We start from the raw sequence: 20,861 nt of genomic DNA, 5'->3' as shown, positions 1-20,861 counted from the left end.
TATTTATTTCCGTTTTTCATCTTCATCATTAAACTCAATGATAATTTCAAAGTTTCCTCCGGGTAGGTTTACCATACGTCCGGAAAATGGTCTGGAATTAACTAATGTCCGAAATTTTAGGGAAAATAGAAGGTCGGGAAATTTCATTGTTTGGTCAAATGGTTGGCTTGCAAATCTGTCTTGTGCTGATATTTATGAAAAAATCACTAGCGATAAGGAGTTCTTTGGAAGAATACTTTACTCAATAAAATAATTTAGAAAATAACTAAGACAATAATATAAAAATATATTTTAAGTAAAGAAAATGAGCATAAGAATTTTTGGAACTTAAGGTTAGGCCTTTTTTAGCTTCTCAATAAACACACACCATTCTAAGATTTTATATATATATATATATATATATATATATATATATATATATATATATAATCTCCGGGATTGGTGTCCAGAAATTATGGTAATCCTACCATGGGAGATTTTGAATACACGAAGGGTGAAAGTAACAAAAATACTGGTAACCCAAGGTGAACACGTTCAGACACATGTTTTTGGGGAAATATTCCCAGAGCAACCCCCTGAAATCACCACTGATTTGATTAACGTTTATTTTACTGAAAGGCGAAAGGGGGAGTTTGCGTCCAAATCATCATCATATCTGATTTGCGGTAATGTGTAAACTAGAGGCCATTCAGAGAAAGAAAACATGGCAGAAGATAACACATTTGGCTGAAAAAAAAAATGCTATAAAATTTTAGCAACACCGCACAGGATTAATATGGTTGAGGTGTTGGACAGTATACTATACTGTACGAAGAGCAAATTACCGTATTTGTACGTATAAGACCATATATCTGGCAACACTGATACAATAGGTGGTCAGCAAATAACAAACAGTTAGAATTCAGGAAGAAATTGAACTTCCTGTGTATGTGTGTATGTGTTTGTCTTTGAAAAAGCAGTCCCTTTCTGCACGCTATCCTTTCTTCTCACAAACACAACTTTGCAATAACTTATCAGATGATAAAAGTTGTCTGACTAGTTTGGCTTCAAGAAGGAATTATTGGCTGCAAGAAACTTTCATAATATTCGTACTTTCGATAATACTAGTAATTTCGGTAATACGCGAAACTTAGATAATTTCAAATACTCGAACGGTTTCGAGTAACCGATGACAACTCGATAAATTTTCACTCCGGAAATTCGATAGGTCCTCAGCCTTATCGAACACCTCTAATCGGGGTTCTTCCATTCCATGCTCTGGCGTTTCCTGTCTGGTTCAAACTGATGAATCTACGTTTCATCTGCAGCGATGATTCGCCTGAGAAACGCTTCACCTTCGTTAGCATAACGCTCCGGTAGGTGCTGACAGATTTTCACACGATTTCGCTTGTGCTTTTTATCGAGTTTTTTTCGGAATCCATCTTGCAAAGACTTAGTAAAAGTTGAGCCTCTTATGCATGATATATGCAGAACCATGACTAATCTCCGTATGGGTTGTCACTTCATCAACAGTAATTCGTCTGTTATATAGAATCAAGGCATGGACTCGTTCAATAATGTCATTAGTTGTTGCTGTAGCTAGAGACGCTCTGCTTTTTCCCCCTATCTCGCTCTTTCCACCATTTTTGATCTGGCAAATACTTCGCTATGGCAACATATTGTCCCCATATTGTGCTGAATGTCTTCTATGAATTTCCTGTCCGGGTACACCTTCAGATCACATAAAACGAATGACAGAACGTTGTTCTTTGGTACGGCCATCTTTAGTTCGCAACAGCGCAAAGTGGACTGATGTGATAATTGTGTAACCTATCACAGGCAAAGCCAACGGTGACACCTAGCGGCTGCTGAGCACACAATGCCGTAGAGCCAACCTGGAAAGAAATAAAAAATATTACAATTACTTATTAACTTATCCTCGTATATATTTTCTTCTTATAGAACTGTAATTCTTGAGTGGTTCTCTAGTTGTTAAAACTAAAGTAAAAGGCTGAAATATACTGTTGACCATGCCTTTTTTCGTGGGGAAAGGTTTCCTGTGGTTTAACGGCTACAAAAGTTCTATGATTTCGGATGGGGATGGCCAAAATTTTCCGGAATCGGAAATTGCACTTTCCGGATTTCGGAAAATTCCGGATTTTTTTTTCCGAAATCTGGATTTTTTCCGATTTTACTTTACGGAGAAAGTAAAAATTTCGGAATTGGCAGCCCTAATTTCGGGAGAGTATATAATCTGTTGCAAAATCGCACTGCTTCTGCTTCCGAAATTGCAGTAAACGTTTTCGGTACGATTACCAGAATAAAGTTTTGGTTAAACAATCAATATAAGATCAGTTCAGTATACAGAGAAACGCAATGAACTTGCCAAAAATACTAGATAGACATTTTGCTCCAATTGCATTTTTTTTTTTTTAAGCTTTGCGTAGTCATAGTAAATCTTGTCGGGAGTTCCGGGCTGGATTCTCTTCGTCCCCGGGCACTCGGTCGAAAAAGTGTAAAACGCTTTTTCAGGCCAGCCACCCTGAATGAGGTTTTCCTCATTCACACCAGGCAAATGCCGGAGCGGTACCTATAATTCAGTTGATACAACTTGTCCCTTGTGACAGTTGCTTTCCTTCCTGCACATGGTCATAACAATCAGCCAAGAAGGACTGTTTCTATTGCAACAGCACGTTCAGCCAATTATAGTGGCTCATTTCTCGCTCTGCAATGGTAAACATTCCACCCTCTCCGCACGTTGCCTGTTTGAATATAAACAAATGCACATTGTTTTAGTCGGATGTCAACTTGAGTAGTAGACCTACTGGTCATTTAATTTTATAAAACAAATTTACTTGCAGTGAATAACGTCGTGTACTTTAATATACGGTACTTTAGAGTTTAGTGCAATATTTATATCTGATTTTTTTTGTATATATTTTTTTGTTTATATATATGTCCTCTGAAATGGATAAAGCGGCAGAAAGTGCAAATTCTGTTCGTCGAAGACGGGGGCGACGAAGAATTCACTCGCCTGTAAAGAAATATTCAAAAATTAGACAGGATGTCCCTTTACGAGGTCAAGCTCGCGAGATGGTGTGTTCACTATGCGAATACTTTGAGTGGGAAAGAGAAAATGATGGTCCTCTCGTCGATGTAAATCGAGTTACAGAAAGGACAGCGGCTGCCCTTAAAATTCACAGAGAAACAGTGGCGCGAATTGGGAAAGAAAAAATAAGGAAATAGGAGGAACTTGAGGAAAGGAAGAAGAAGGAAAGGACGAGCCTGGACCATTGCAGGTACTGCTTGAAACTCCAGGGAAACATTGCTGCTATGAAAAGAAGGTCACAAATCTCGATTCATTCCAGCGGGATGCCCTTCGTCGCCACATTTAAGCTTATTATATATGTGCAAGGAGCATCCTACATTAAGCAAGCTCCAAGCCAGCCTTAAAGAAACGAACTTGTTCCACGGAAGTAAGTTCTCGCTTAGAAGCTGTCTCATAGCCCTGGGGTTCGAATTAAACAAATTCTCCAAACGCACAGTGCTGATGAAGAGAAGTTACATCGTGGCTTGGCGTTGTCGGTACCCCAGAGCTATGAAGAAATGTGATTTGGATAGATGAAACATGGGTCAGTGCAGGCCACACATTAGAAAAAGGCTGGACCGATCATATTGCGCATAGTACAATGAACGCGCCAATACGGAAAGGGAATAGGGCCATAAATAATTGTTCTTCATGCTGGCATATCTCGTAGTTTTGTCCCAAACTGCCTCCTTCTTTTAGATTAAAAAAAAAAAAAAAAAAACGGTGATTATCACGAGGAAATGAACTCCGATACATTTACGAAGTGGTTCCAAGAATCTCTTTTGGAAAACATTCCCTAAATCCATCATTGTTACGGATAATGCCCCATACCATTTCGTTATGCTCGACAAGCCTCCAATAACTCAGTCCCGGAAGTCTGAGGTCTTGGACTGGTTAAAGCGCAATACCAGTGTGCAGTTAGAGCTTGACATGAAGGCAGAGCTTCTAGAACTGGTGACATTATACAAGCCCAAAATCCCTTTGTACAGAATCGACGAATTAGCAAGGAAAAGGGTCACCAGGTCATAAGACTCACCCCTACCACGCCCACTTCAACCCTATAGAAAATATTTGGACGCAAGTAAAAGGATACGTCGCGAGGCAAAATAAAAAATTTACAGTGGCAGAAGTGGAAAGACTTGCAAAAGAAGCAGTTGATAGTGTCACTGCGGAAAACTGGGCTGATGTTCAACATTCGAAGAAGCTCCTAGACGAGCAATGGAATAAAGAGGCAATTCTTGAACAGTGTGTGGAGGAAGTGATAATCTCTGTTAATTCCAGCTCCGAAAGTGACAGTGATTTTTCACTGGGAGTATCCCCAATCACACAGTAAACGTAAGTACATTTCTCTTTCTTCTGTACTACTATATGTATTAACTTTTAAAGTTATCGCAATACAAGTGTCATGAGTTCAAAATGAAGACGTATCGTTTGTGATATATGGTATATAAACGTAAGTTCAGTAATTACAAACAAGGTTCAGTATTAATGTTAGTAATTTCGCTACAGCTATAAGGACATTTTTGTTTTCTGCAGTGAAAGTAGAAGTTTCTTATAGAAATAATCAGAGGAAGGAATGGTTGGATTTACCGTACTTTAATATTGTACCAATGTAATTTACAATAATGTTTACGTGTCTCTCATAAGTGCTTTTTTAAATAAACATTCTACATTTAGTAAATGTTAATATGGAACAAGAAATAATTCACTCGTTCTACTCGTGTAGTTTCAATACCCGACGTAAAAGCAGACAACGCAGCATCGAGTACCACGTGCGCGCAGCGAGCTGTCACAAGGGACAAGTAGTATCAATTGCACTGTAACTTATAGATCCCAGGCCGCTTCCCTCCTCCCTCAATCCTTTCTTCCTTCCCTTTCCCCAGATAGTGTGCTCGCCGAGGGACGTCATCCCTCAAACGTGACGGGCTAAATGGCCTCAGATGCCGAAAGTCCAGAAATTTAAATCCTGAATCCGGGCTGGATTCTCAGTGGGAGCTAATGTGGTTCGGATCCCAAGTTAAGCCCATGTGGTTCGTTTTACATCTCATATAACCTCGGTCCTGAACGGGACGCCAAACTAAACCAACCAAGCAACAGAATCACGGACAATAACGAACAAATGCCAAATTGCTACAATATTGCAATTGAAATACATGAGAAACGTGATATTTGGACGCTTGTATGCCAAGTGGTGTGTTAAAAATTGAAATTTTCCAGAAGAGAACTTTGAATTTCGACATCTTATATAAATCGTATCAAGGGAATGTTTTTCACTATAGTCGTTAGAAAATAAACTTCATAATTATGTTTTTGTTGCAACGATAAAAGAAATATGAATTTTTCATGAAATAAACTTCAAATTTCTCTTCTGAAAAATTTCAGTTTTGGAGTTACATACATTTATAAACATTTTTTATCTTTTTGTTTGTTATATCGATTTCAATAGTGACTGAAAGACAAATACATTAACCGAACGTGTTTTCGAAATCTCTAAAGCTTGCCAGTGTGAGGGAAAGTTGGTGGCGTAGATTACTGGAGACAGGCTGGAGTCAAACTCAACATAAAAGGCACCGATGTCGTGTATTGGTATGCTTATAAAATGACAAGAGGCGACATTATTTTAGAAGACTTACAAAAGAAAATGTCATTCATAGGGTAGTATTTAAGAAATCGAAGTTTTTAGTTGAACGTCCCGCGCTTGTGCCTTTTACCTTTAGGAAAAAGAGGCGGATGATTAACGAAAATGAAGAATTGTGAAAGTAAATATTTAGTGCCCTCCCACCAGGATCACGTACAACAAAGGCCCACGCTGTAGTCACCAGGCTAGCTAGAGGGGTTTTAACAAAATAAGAATGATTTGATACAACTTAGTACATGCTAAAAAGTCTTTGAATGAAAACCTTCCCATCGCAGAATAACAATTGAAAATGTGTCTGAAGATAGGAATAATTCTTACAGAAGACTTTACTGTGAAATCCTTGACACAAATCTGGTAGCAATAAAGAAGAGGTTTTCTGATTTAGTAAAGGTACTTTATTGTTCTGCTTGAGCCTTATTGAGAAAAGATTGCTCGCTTTTTGTCCTCGTTCCCTAATAATCATTTTATCCGTTTGTAAAACTTATTTCGAAAATGTTTTGCAAACGGCAAAAGCGTTTTCCCCTCGACTTTGAGGTGAACTTTCTTTTGCTTATTTAGATGAAGACTTCATACAGGAAAGTGTTAGAGATACCTAAATATTTATACTAATTGGATTTTTGCGATACTCTTCCGCAAAACTGAATAGTTACAATTTCCGTGTCTATTGCATCACTAAAATCATTCATTATTCTGCTTTAAAAGGAATTAAAACGTACCTAAGAAATATCCAGGGCCTACACTTGCGGGATGGTTTCTATTGAAAAGAAACTTTCATCTGTTGTGAAACGTCAATCGACCTTCTGTGACAGTGATTTGTTTGCTATGAAACCCAAGATATCTGGAACCCAGTTACAAGCAAAAAATGGATTCTTCAAATCAAAAGTTATAAGCAATAAAATGGATCATATCAGAAGAAGCATTTTCTGATACTGTTGGTGATTTGTTTGACTTTAGCTCCTTTTTAATCTCTGATGCAATACGAAGCGTGGACCTGTATTTCAAGGTAGGATTCAAGCCACTGTAATGCATTCAATGTTCTACCGGGAATTGAACCCGGGATCACGTGAGTGTTAGCCACTAAACCAATAGGGAGGGCCTAATCTGTTTGTACCATTCAGTATGTTAAGATACTTTTTTTATCAGTAAAATATGTTTATGACGACATTTTTTGTTGTATAATACGACATTGTTCTCGATTTAAGATTCATTATTTTGAATTTGTTTATTTTTCTCATTTTCAGGAAAGCAGTATATTAGGAAAAAATAGTAAGTAACACAAGGAAAGTAAAGATGAACTCCCTCCCCGTATCCTCATTTCAGAACTGTCAATGCAGTGCATGACCGGTGATAAAGGAAGGCTACACAGTTCTATAATATCGAATATATAGGAAAGTATGTGATCAGCACCACTCTCCAGCTACCTTTATACCTAGATATTCCGAAGTATCAGTTCAACAGGGCTGGATGAAACCCTAAATCATATTTCGACGAAGTTACCACGGGAGGATAAATTCCGCCCCCACAATACCGTCCTGTTTGTAGGTGGATAACTTAACGAGTACGCCACCATTGCTTTAACAAATGGAGTTTGATATAACAGGATTATAAACTACCAACATTTATCTACAGTATATTATTTAGAAAAGAAAATGGATTGAAACTTCAGCACATCTGCCAATCGTAGTTGAATTAGGTTTAATGCTCTTGAGATAGGAAATGAGGACGGTAATACGAAGTTTACCTTACTGCTTACACCCGGCTAAGAAGCACGTCTCGCCAATGAGAGTCAGTATTCTAGAATTGGACAGCGTTTGTATGATTTTTTTTTCTAAATAATTAGGATATATCAGAGTGCAGTGATTTAAGAGAGATTGTTAAATGGTGTTGATTTCTCTCATGAAAATTCAGACAAGAACAAATTTTAGTAGCACACATACTTGTGTACGATACAGTACCTTCCTTTGAAAACGTTGAGAAACTATCGATAAGAGAAGCCACGATTCATAATGCTTGTACTCGTTTTGCAGAAGTTACAAATCAACGATGAGATGAAGAGGAAAGGAAATAAAGAGAAGCTGAAGACGGGAAAATAATTCTGAACGAACTTAAATCTAAGAAGACTAACATAATGGAAGATATGCGCAACATTGATGAGGAAATAAAGCGCTCGGAGAAGTGAAATGAATTATATAATACTACTGATCTTTTTTTTCTAAAGATATGTCGTTAATATACCACAGCGAGTTTTATGTACGTACATCCACTTTTTCCGGTGAATATCTCACTGATATATATATATTTTTTAATATATATACGAAATTTCCACCATGTGGCTAACATTACAAATTAAAGTTCCATGGGGAGATGTTCAATTTCTTGCTTTGTGCAGGAATTTTTATGAGGAAAGTGTCCTGTAATTTCATAATAAAATACGTTATTTTTATATTATTCATTGATCTAATTGATTAGAAGAAATGTTTCCTTGGTCTTGTTTTTCTGTCGACGTGGGGAAGTCTGTGTGGGCTAATTATATGTCAGGGAAAATTTCAAAAAAATATTCTGGAAAATCGGGAAACTTCAGGGAGTTCTTTCCCGTAAATTGTGTCGTCACCCTGTTTACAAACTAAAGGCTTCCTTTCGTTTGTTTTTCACTTTTTCTCTGTGCGTAATAAATTATATCTTCAGTCTAAGAAGATAAATTCTTCGTCCCTTGTAGTAAGTAGCCATGTCTTTTCTTTTATTTATTTATTTTCTGTTATTTCTTGCGTTTCTTTTCTTAATTGTTAAATTTCGAATGTTTTTAGTCAGTTTTATTGTTCTTTCGTAATGTATACGTTTCGTCTCGTCCTTATGCAGTATAATACTCATAACGAAACATTATGAATTCATTTAAAAACCTCCAAAATATGCTTTACTATCTAATTGCTTTCTTCACTACTTTTTTTCGCATTCCTTCATTGTCAATGCGTAATAAATTTTCTTTATTCTAGGATCCTAATGAACAAGTATTTTGCATACAGCTGAATACCGTGTAAATATGCAGTGTTGATAACATCTTTCAATGTCTATATTCTGTTGTTTGACATTTGATTGCCAATTAAAGGCCAAATCACATCTAAAATCAGTGATCAACGCATGAGTATGGTGTCTTTCGTAAACAAACTTTCCATAGTTAAGGAAAGCTTTGGATCAGTGTCACTTTCTTACTCTGTAGACTCAGTTCAGTTTTTATTAATGTGAAAGTGTTACACGTATTCTACTTTATTATTAGAAAGGAAGAAGATGTGGGGATTTGATCCGGGTTCAGAATGTTGTGTTTCACCTGGTCTTCGCTCTATTTATTCACCTACGAAGACTTCGTCTAACTTGCATACAACAAGCTTTTCTAGCCATAGCAGGTCGCTTTGAACCTCAAGGAAACTGTTTTTATCTTCGTTTCTATTGTGTACGAAATCGTAATTACAGAAGACAATATATGTTTGACAGACGATATAGACATAATCAAGTAATACAATATTCTGGTCCAGTTCCAGTTCTCTTACTGATAGTTAAGTTGATATTCCAGTTTCTTTTCCGCCTACCGTCTCTTTTAGCCTAACCGGCATATTCGTGGGACGTAAAACTCAGATTCATTTCATTTTTCTTTTCCGCCTGTTGCTAGAAAAATCTCTCGTAATCATAGTTTCAGGATATACTCAATCGAGCTTAATTTTGTCTTTCCTTGTACTTTTGTTATTTTGTAGTGTTACTTGAAAACATTTTACACATGAACATGTAGTGCTTTCTACCTTCTGCACTTACTAATCAACCAAACTGCTATAACCAAAGACTCAAGGAAAAACGCGACAGTTGCGAAAAATTGTGAATTTCAACACATTAAGATTTTTTTCCCGCTGTGAAGTGGCTGTTATAATTACTCAGTGATATGATAGAATGCGTATCAGTTATTCAGAGATACGTCCTCCATTTTACAAGTACTGTTAACGTTTTCGAGGAGTATGTATAATAAGTTGGTTATAAATGTAAAGATTTATTTCTTGAATAATTTCAATGTTAATTACAGAAGAATATACCATAATCATATATATTTAACGTAGAAATCTAGATTTAGGATTACAAAGCAACTTCAAAAGCTCGTTAAAAGTCAGATCAATTTCCCCAAGTAGCACCTAATTGCATCAGTCTTTTTGAAATGATTCAGCGTAAGTTTTTTTTTTTTCAAGATAAAAAAAAAGTGTTTAAGTGCAAGGATTTTACATTATCGAGGTTTTTATTTAACCTTCCTCATCAGTTTTAACGGCACACTGAATAGGGCGTTAAATTTAACGGCATGAAATTTTGGAAAGAAGAAAAAAATCTGACCCAGATGTGCTTAGGAAGGTACAGTTCGCAGCAAAAGACCTGCAACATGAACATGTAAGTTTATTGTGAAACTACGCCTAACAGCCCAGGGAATCAACATAACGTCTAAGTGGCACGAATCACGCAGGAGAAACCTCGGCGTCCTCCCCTGCACACTTATTTTGAAGCAAAAGATTTCGTTGTTTCATAATAAACTTACATGCTCATGTTGCAGGTTTTTTGCTGCGGACTGTACAAGGAGTTCCTGAAACTGTACACTTAATAGTACGTATATTAAATCATTAGATGCAGTAAGTAAATAAAGAAAAAAAAAAAAAGAGTATAAAAATTATTGAAGTGTTTTTTTGTTTCTTTCAGATTTCGGAATAAATAGCATACTGTATCAACGAGGCATCTACCCTCCCGAGTCATTTACTCGTGTGCAGCAATATGGCATAAACCTTCTTAAAACTACAGACGAACGAGTAAAACAGTTTCTGTCTACAATTCTTACTCAAATCAAAGGTAAAATAGTAAGTGTACTCTATTTTATAAATAATAATAATAATAATTTTGTTACTTACAAGAAAAACTATTCAAGTGTGACACGAAATTGTGGACGAGTTCATGCGCAAACTAAGTGTTTTTGTGTACAATTATAGCCTCGATCTCAACCGTTTCGGAGATATAGGGGAATAAAGGAAAGGCTGGTGCTCCGATATTTTGCGAATTTTTGAATATGTAGCGGTAGTTAAGTAAAAGAGTCTTTTAAAAATGAAGAGTTCCTTCATCCACGAAACTTTAGTAATACGTCGGCTTAGACACGAGAGTTACAAAACCGAAGAGTCCATAAAACTTGTAGGGAAAGAATGTTTTGGAGGGAGAAGGCGAAAATACCTTAGTTCCATTCTTGCCTGAAATAAGCGTGTAAGATGTCTATGTATATGTTTCTTGGTACGCTGACTCAAATAAAAGTATTATCAGTCAAATAGGATGAAAAATGTAAAAAATGGTGGCCGTCCGAACTTTCCAAACATTTATAATTTCTACAGTTATTAACCGATCGGAACTATACTGCCGTCCTAAGCGAAAACACCTTAACTCTACATTTTTCGAAAATCGAGATATTGGTATGGGAATGTTCGTAGTACAATTCTGGATCTATCTAAAGTGAAATTGACGTAGTTTGACCAATAGGTAGGGGATAATGACGTCATGAGTGTTTACCTTATGTTCAAAACTGTAACTGAAAGGAAGCAAAAAGACCTTAAGTGGCAATTCATAAGCAAAAATATTTAACTGTATTACCACACAAATTTTAGATCGTGAAAATATATTTAATAAAGTTTTACTGAAATACAACAAATTTGAACGTACAGCCTAAGCCAAAACGCGTTTTGCTTATTTTCTCGAAAGTATGTGAAATGGAGATAAAACCTTTTCGCTTAGCAGGGCAGTATGTGTAATATACAGTATATAAGGCGTACAGGTTTTAGTTTTTTAAGTGGAAGATAACTGTTTTTGTTTATTGATTCATACTTTGCGTTCTAATATATGTCACACAACTAGACACTGTTGTACTTACGTTTACAACAATATGTGTTTATCTTTCATATTATTTGATTTGTTTTTCTATAGCGCTTTTGCACAGAACATGACCTTGTATTTTTGTTCACATAATAACGTCTCTGTTCCTTTGACAATATAATTAATACATTTTCATTATCACCTTTTCTCATTTTCTACGAACTAAAGATGTGATATATTAGCAAGTAATATCACACAGTTTTGTCCTTCGTGTCAATGGCGTTTGTTATTCCTCATAGCCCCTTCTTTTTTCTGCCCCGGATGAAAACTACGCCATTCACCTCAACATTCAACACCACTTTTATTCGCTGTGGTGCATCTTTCTTAACGTCTCAATGCATTTTCAAACATATTTACTCTCAACATAGGCGAAAATTCACAAAATATCAGAGCACCAGCTTTCTCCCTCTATATCTCAGGAACGGTTGAGATTGAGGGTTTTTTCCTCTAATGGGTTTAATTGTACACAAAAATACTTCGTTGGTGCATAAGCTTGTCCACAATTTTGTGTCACACTTGAATCGGTTTCCTTATTAGTGGAAGTAAGATGAATAAAAATCTTTACAATATGCTGTAAGATCAGTTTATGCTGTTTATTTTCGTGTACTTTCTTCAACGAACGTACTTCCAATAGTCAGGTCACTAATGTGCATGCTGTCTGTGTTCGTGATCCCACGTTCGATCGCCGCTGAAGGCATTTGCCTGGGACACGACCCCAAGTAATGTTTCAAGTCCTACTTAAAACAGTAGATAGGCCCATCCGCTCTTACAATACGTATTTCGCAAAATCTGTTACGTAAAGCCTAGGGTGTAAGAGGAATCTTTCCACAATATTTGAAGGTTCTAGGCCTAGTAGATTCTGAGACCTGTTGATGAGTGAATCAGTGATTCCATTGGTTTCCTCTTTTATGTACATACAGATTACACTTATTTCTTCAAACTAATGGCTATTGTTAAAAGTACATTTTCTAGTGAGCATAAAGCCTCAATTTACAGAGATACGAGAAATTCTGTAAAAGTGGGAAATTCACACTGAAAATCAATCTATGTGAAATTAGTTGGTAACACTGTACAATATGCTGGTTGGGAAGAATATCTGACTGTTAACATAAAGCTAGTAATGGGAATTTAAATCTTGTTAAGGACAATTATTACATACTTGTATTGTTAAAGACAATTATTACATATTTGTATTCGTGACGATAAAAGGCATGTAGTTAGGAGCATATGCATCTTTGGGCGCCCGCCACTCATAATTCCGATCCTTTTTTAGAAATAAGATATGTCATAAGACCACATTACTCTCCCTAGCAGTTGAAGACGGCTATTAGAAATCAAGATTATTAGAACGTTATTTCCATAATAAATTTAAATATTTGAAACACAGTATACAATAATGAATAACAATTTGTATATTTTTCCTTTCATATTAGTGAAGTTCAGAATACGATAAATCTTGCAGGGTTAGCATTAACAGCTACTGTACACACGAAATCAAACTTTTAAAGGCGGCCAATTTTACAAAATAATAACAGTGCGTGGCTAACTCTATATGGCACCGGTATGATGAGACCAAATTATGAAGTGAGAAAGTTAGAGAGGTGACTAGTTCAACAAACGTATACGTGTGTCTTAAAATTAGAATAACAATTTTGACATTCTGTTAATATCTGATACTGTCATTTTGTGGAAGATATTTTACAGCGTTTGATAAAGAAATATTATTGTGAATGTAGCGCTTTACATATATATATATATATATATATATATATATAAAACGATAATCTTTATTTACTTTTTAAATAAGTATACCATAGTTTATATTTACTCAAATGCAGTATTTCTCCGTGGCAAAGATGTTCGTAAAATTCTATTTCTAAACTATCGTGTAATGTTTCATATTCTTTATTTAACATTGAAATTTATGTTTATTAACAGTCTTCTTCTTCATATTCGTATTATTATTAATGTTAATTGAAAATTTTATCCCGAATAGTTCATAAATTGCCTTCGAATTCTTTTCCGGTTCTCAAGATAGCTGACACATTTCTTGTTGAATTGCTGTAGTAATCCGTTGAATGAGAAATGATCTAGCTCGGGTATCTCTCGATTTTAACGATATGCGTTGGCCAACTTCATTGATAAAGTTAAGCTCCTCTTTTCCCCATGAATCACTTGATTCAGTTGCTATTGTAACAAACAAATATTTGTCCAATAGATTGATATATTTATTCCTTTTCTCGACCTCTCTTCCAGCTGCTAGGACCATAAGTGTCTGCACAAGTGAAATCCCAAACAAGTGCCTTCTCTTTTTTCCATGACACTAACGTCATTCCGTTAGGCCGTTTTCCGTCATTGCGGCTGCATCCATATTGTTCTCTCACTGATGGAACGCCTGCTGACATGAGAGCTCTTAGAATAATGTCATTTACACTGGTATGTCGTGAAATCCTGCTAGCACTGTTTTCTTCTTTAGTAAGTCATCCTCTCGCCAACAAGAAGAACATCGGAGGAAGTACAATTACCTTGGTATTGAAAGTGATGCTCGTAATATATAATATGCAGAATGAGCTGAAATTTTGGCTAATCTGGAAAAAATAAATCTAAGTTGGAGATCTTTTCTGATAATATTTTGCACCGTGCATCGACCGAAATGGCAGCGCCTAACAATTCAGCATTAGATGATGTTACAAGCTGAATTCCTGGTGCTGATTCATTAAGACTCTGATAGAGTTTCACAATTTGATCATTTGTGGCGCTCAGAAAACTCACTTCGCATTTGAAGTAATTAAGAAATAAGGCAATGGTTGACGCATTACTTCGAATATTGTTTAATGTGTGCAATACTACATCCGTATTTCTTGCTATGGTTCCATCGTCCAAATATCAAACGTTCAGCTCTGTGTTAAAGTCATTTACAATGAGTTGGAGAGTCAAAGCAAATAGATCCGGGCCTAGTGGATCGCCCAGTTGCACTCCTCGTTGTGACTAGATGATATTTTCTCCTATAAAAAGGTTGCTAGGTTGAGAGTAACATTGGTAAATGTATGGATAGAAGGTTGGAAAATTATTTTTGACGGAGAGGAGCATAGAATCGCGATTGATTTCATTAAAAGCATTTCAAAAATCAGTTTTTAAAAATGCTTTCACTTGAGTGTAAGGAGATGAATAATACACTCGTGCAGATGGTATACAAACTCCCAATTAATGTGGTGATAAAATGTCGATTAATGAGTCACGCATTCAGAAGCAAATGATCTTAGCTGACAATCGTCTCCATACATTTCTCACAGCTATTGGTCTGATACCATCGCTTCTCTTCTTGAGGGCACCAAAGAAAATCGATCTAAGCATGACAGGTACATTTCCAGATATAATTAAGTGTAGTAGTTCACATGCTTCCTTGATCAGACGCTCCTTGGATTTGAAGTCTTGATTTAGTATCAAATCTTTTATTATTGAGGTGTGTAGATAAAAATATATATATGACAAAGCTTTATTTCTTCTCTTTTGTTAGACTGGCTTAGGAAGAATGAACTCAAAAAGCTAGCGTTGGTGATATCCAATGTGAATACGAAAGAAGTTTTGGAGAAGTGGGAGTTCAACGTAGAGAATGAAATGAAAGACAAAGAGAATATTCCAGAAAGGTAAATTTTATTTTAATTTTGATACCTAATTTAACTTAAATATTGTTCGAACGAGAGTTACGTAGAAATATACTTATCTTAAGAATACAGTATGATTTTAATTTCTTCTTGTTCCCAATAATTCATTAATGCAGTGATGCTGAAGTGGAAGGGACATAATAATTTACATAGGAAATGCACTTGACAGTAACCTGAAAAAAAATAAATATTCATGATAAATAGAGAAAATACCGATTTTATCTCACAGCAGTGTATATCATTATATGAAAAATATCAAAGGTAATTCTCATTATTTCGCAGCATGTGATAAAAGCTGAACATACAATATTTTGCGAATAATGCCATGATTATTAGTTCTCAGTTTTTCATTTATTTGTTCACGTTAACTTGTAAAACTGTAGTTCGAAAAGTGTCAAAATAATAACTGAGGCATGATTAAAGAGATACAATCGATTAACTACAACTTTAAAAGTTACTTTTGGTTAATTTGTTAAAATCAGAAATTATGAATCTTTACGGGCTGTCTGTAGTGCTAGAATGTACGTGATTAAGTACGATGTATGTCGTCTGTGTCCTGATACGTCAAAACGAATCAATATAAATAAAGGAAGCATTCTCTAAGAAACAAAACTCGAATGATTGTATGTATTATCATCACAAATACTGCACTGAGACAAAAGTCCGGCACCATCGTTTTAGCTGAAATCGACGTGACAAGGAACAATGATACGAAATATCTCTTAATAGAGGTATTCTCTGTCAAGAAAGTTTATGCATGTTTTTCGCTGGATAGTATCTTGCCCCTTGCTGCTATGAAAATAAAATACTACACATTGCCCCATATCATTTCGCCAGTAGCTTCCTATTTGCTCATCAGTTAAAACTATTCCTGGGTATCGTGGCGAAAAATGTATTTGCTTTTTTGTGCATTCTACGAAAAACAGAGTGAACCCAATAAAAACGAAACAAGAAAAAATACAATGCGATGTAAAGTGCTTGGACTCTTTCGACAAATCACTCAATGTAGTGCTTTCCGTGCATGCAGGTCTTGATGGTGGAATCGGTAACACCGTGGGCTCAAGTTGACGGGGTCCTCAGATCGATTCTCCCTAAAGACATACTTTTTATTTTCTTTACAACAATAGAAGTTTTTTAAAACTATCCAGTCATTCGAGAAAAGGAAATTGTGTAGAAACACAACATTTCACTTTTGTATTCACATTATCGCGAAGAAATATGATCATTTCTTGCACTTCAAACCGTAGACAATAAGTTAACGAATAATGTTTTTCGGTCTTTTTATAAACAATGTCCAGTGTATTGTTGTCGACAGAGCTCTACACTGTAGATCTTAAAGTCGCAAGTTTCTGAGGAAAACGGTGTCCATTTATTATTATAATTGTATTATTATTATTATTATTATTACTAGAATGACGAAAGAAGGAAAGAAAAAGACACATAGTCGAAGCTATTGATAGGAACAGAAGAGAGATCCTTTATGTAAGATTCTTTTCAGGTTTACACATGAACGTAATAATATTACTACATTTATGGATTGACAGATAGAATTATTATTTTATGAGAACAAAAAATGGAGTATAAATGTGTGTTAGCTGGTAGCATTAATGAATTTTGTTTCGCCCTTCTTCTACATAGGTTGAATTGATTTTGAGTTTAACGTCCCTTTCAGCAGCAAGGCTATATGAGATGGGACCTGCTGATTAACGTGAAATCCGAAACACATGACCTCCTGCCGGGAATCGAACCCGGGTCTTTTGCTAGATAGGAAGGTGAGGTGACACCTTGAATAGAATCCTTCTTGTGACTAGAGTTGTAAGTTCGATCACTATTTGTAATTTGTGTTATTCCTTTAATGCTTTATCAACGTTGCATGTAGCGTTGAAGCTAATAATAACTTATTAGCGAAATCACGTGTAAAATTTGTAGACCGAGTTAGTTCTATAAATTTGCACACAGATCGAGGTAACGAAGCCAGAGTAATGTGCGTATGTCTCTTGAACAAAGAAATAGTTTCTCTCCTCTGGCCATCCTCCCTCGTAGAGTATTCGATAGCAAGGTGGTCTGAAGATCTTGTAGTTCACGGATGGATTCCCGCGCACGCAGAACCATTTTTATTTCTTCAGCACAAGTAGAAAAGGAAAAAAAAAAAAAAAAAAAAAAACGAATCGAGACGCATGAAGTTTAGAGCTAACAAGTAAGACCAAACCAAAGGTATGGGTCATTACGTGATTTGTTTAAAGAAACAATAAAATGGAGGAAAGTTGTTTTGTCTGTGTCTAGAAATGGAATATAAATAAAAGAAGAAACTACACTTCTGTCCAGAATTTCTGTCGCATTCTTTCAAAATTACATAAGTAGAAATAACTCTCTTTCTTATGGTAGAAAATGTTAAATGTCTTCTTAGAAATATGCAGAAAAAGGAAACCACATATTTCCAATATATATATATATATATATATATATATGTATGTAAAAAAAAATTAAAATTAAAGAAGTTACAATTAATGAAAGAAATCTCCGAAACTCATTGCCAAATTCTAAGTTCCATTTTCCTAAGCGTGGCAAACGTGCGGCGAAATTTACAGAGAGAGAGGGAATCTTATGCTTCATTAAAAATACAACGTAAATCTTCCATCATGTAAGTTACTGTACATATTGCATAGCTCTAATAATAATATATATTAAACATTTTATACGTAAACAAGCAAATAAAAGGAAATAAGCCCCAAAATATGCAAAGCGATCAGGCAGTTTGTGGCAGTAATTTTCTAATATGCGTTTAATAAGAGAATGAACCTTACCCTACCTTCGTAGAGTAGCCGGTTAACGCGCGCTCCTTGAGTATTTTTTTTATCCTCGGTCATCAGTTCGAATCCCATACCCCACGCTGCCCCCCTTTTTTTATATAGAAGAGCTTGATTCTGTCAATTTCTTAAACAGCAATGTTTTGTTTTAGTAATGTTGCTTAGTATTATCATCTTTATTGTAGTTTATTTGAATATTTCCAACTAATACAGAATTACGTCCTTTAAATAAAGTATTACAATTATCAAGAATTTTATAAAAAGAGGAAGCTTCATTTTTAATCATTATCCTAACCGGAAGGAAAAACTTATAAATACCTGAAACAGTAATTAACATATGACTAAACTTTAATGAAACATTACTAAAGTAAAACATTTACTCCGAATAGTCTCTGCAAGTAATTTGTAGAAAATGGACAGAAATAATGAACATAAACTATTAGTTGTCAATTAAAAGAGTAGTAGCGCTAGTTCTAAACCCAAGTAGAATATTCACTCTTTGCTTCATGAAAATAATAAACCTTTTAGAGAAATAATGATCCTTTGGCTGTATCGTAAATATTTTAGTAAATAAGTAAATAAAATACATATGTATAATTTAATCACCGTAACTCGATAGCTGATTGCGAGACTACCAGCTAACACATTTATACTCCATTTTTTGTTCTCATAAAATAATAATTCTATTTGTTAATCCATAAATGTAGTAATATTATTATGTTCATGTGTAAACCTGAAAAGAATCTGACATAAAGGATCTCTCTTCTGTCCTATCAATAGCTTCGACTATGTGTCTTTTTTCTTTCCTTCTTTCGTCATTCTAGTAATAATAATAATAATAATAATACAATTATAATAATTAATGGACACCGTTTTCCTCAGAAACTTGCGACTTTAAGATCTACAGTGTAGAGCTCTGTTGACAACAATACACTGGACATTGTTTATAAAAAGACCGAAAAACATTATTTGTTAACTTATTGTCTACGGTTTGAAGTGCAAGAAATGATCATATTTCTTCGCGATAATGTGAATACAAAAGTGAAATGTTGTGTTTCTACACAATTTCCTTTTCTCGAATGACTGGATAGTTTTAAAAAACTTCTATTGTTGTAAAGAAAATAAAAAGTATGTCTTTAGGGGGAATCGATCTGAGGATCCCGCCAACTTGAGCCCACGGTGTTACCGATTCCACCATCAAGACCTGCATGCAAGGAAAGCGCTACATTGAGTGATTTGTCGAAAGTGTCCAAGCACTTTACATCACATTGTATTTTTTTTTTCTTGTTTCGTTTTTATTGGGTTCACTCTGTGTTTTTCGTAGAATGCACAAAAAAGCAAATACATTTTTCGCCACGATACCCAGGAATAGTTTTAACTGATGAGCAAATAGGAACTGGCGAAATGATATGGGGCAATGTGTAGTATTTTATTTTCATAGCAGCAAGGGGCAAGATACTGTCCCGCAAAAAACATGCATAAACTTTCTTGACAGAGAATACAGGAACACCATTGAGAATAGGTGTATCACAAAAGCATTCTTGAAATGCGTGAAGAACATACAAAAAATAAATAATATAATGTAGGAAGATACAGGTTAGATAGAATGTTTGGATACATAACTATGAATCGTATTTTCGTAAATTTTACCGAGCATAGGTAACAACATGGTTGGAGTTTTGATGGAAAATATGAGCTAGGAAGATACTAGCGTCAGTCAAAAATTTAGAATGAAGCATAATAGAAGTTTGTGCCTCAGCAAAACTATAATTGTCAGTCGTGAAGACAGGAGCGAAAGGAGACTCAGTGGGTTTCTCACATGGTGGTATTCGTCTGTCGACGGACCAATTTGCTAGATGCCCTGCAGATTACTATTCTTAGTGGATCATGGAGAAATATGAAGAAGATACCGACAATACAAATGTTAGAGAAATACATAGGGTTCCACGGATTTTCATAAAGGATTTGTAGTAGGTGTTTCACAATTGGGAATATATGTTCGCGTGATTTACTGTTTACAAGAAAAAGAAAACCAAGCAGAAGTTACATGTTTTTTTAGTTTATTGCATTGTGTTGATAAAATAGGAACGTGAAATAAAAATAATTAACAAAATTTGAAGTACTTATCAGTTAGTGACATAATTAATGTTTTTAACTAGTTGGTGATATTTGATACATTGATTCAGTTTAAAGTGTTATAATAGCTGATAGTCTAAAACCATCCTGTGTTCATAGGGTCAATGCTAGAAGTGGATATCAGTAATCATTATGCACTAGTTTGGACGTTCATTATACTTCCATTGGTCTTTATGCCGCACGCGGTGTAAAACTTATTCAGAGACGTAATAACTTTCAACAGTTTTGTTAATGCATAATACAGTACGGGTAGAATTTTTCATTAGTTATTATCATACGTTTCATTAAATATGTTTGTGTATTCGAGCAGTTAGACATTTTAAGGTGCCACATGGTATTATGGCGTCAGTTGGGCAAACTTTTGCGCCCCTTAGTCCTTGGCCCAGGGTCAATAACCTATGGGTAGCTAGGACCATCCCCCTTTAAATTTGGCAATGGTTACGTTGACCCATCCCTAAATTTAGGAGGGGTACATAGGGCCACGTGTAAATTTTGAAAATTGTCAAAAGAAAATTTAGTATGGTAGTGTAATACTGGAGAAATATGATCTTATTCTTAAAAAGGGTCTGCAGTCAATTTTGAACTGCGACGAATCTTCAAGCATCCTTACATATAAGATT

The 20,861-nt window shown here is 35.3% G+C and overlaps 1 protein-coding gene across 1 annotated transcript in view; it reads left to right on the top strand.

Moving 5' to 3' along the window:
* Positions 1-20,861, top strand: part of mad2 (mitotic arrest deficient 2) — a 90,802-nt gene that overhangs the window by 22,703 nt on the left and 47,238 nt on the right. Inside the window, exons 2-3 of the mRNA XM_081769333.1 lie at positions 10,425-10,571; positions 15,151-15,280. Coding sequence (XP_081625459.1) covers positions 10,425-10,571; positions 15,151-15,280 — 277 coding nt within the window. The remainder of the gene's footprint in view (positions 1-10,424; positions 10,572-15,150; positions 15,281-20,861) is intronic.

Source organism: Thermobia domestica, chromosome 8 (assembly GCF_964235325.1).
Source record: "Thermobia domestica chromosome 8, izTheDome1.hap1.1, whole genome shotgun sequence".
NCBI lineage: Eukaryota > Metazoa > Arthropoda > Insecta > Zygentoma > Lepismatidae > Thermobia > Thermobia domestica.
The sequence above is the reverse complement of the archived record's forward strand: the minus strand, read 5'-3'. Positions and strand labels throughout refer to the sequence as shown.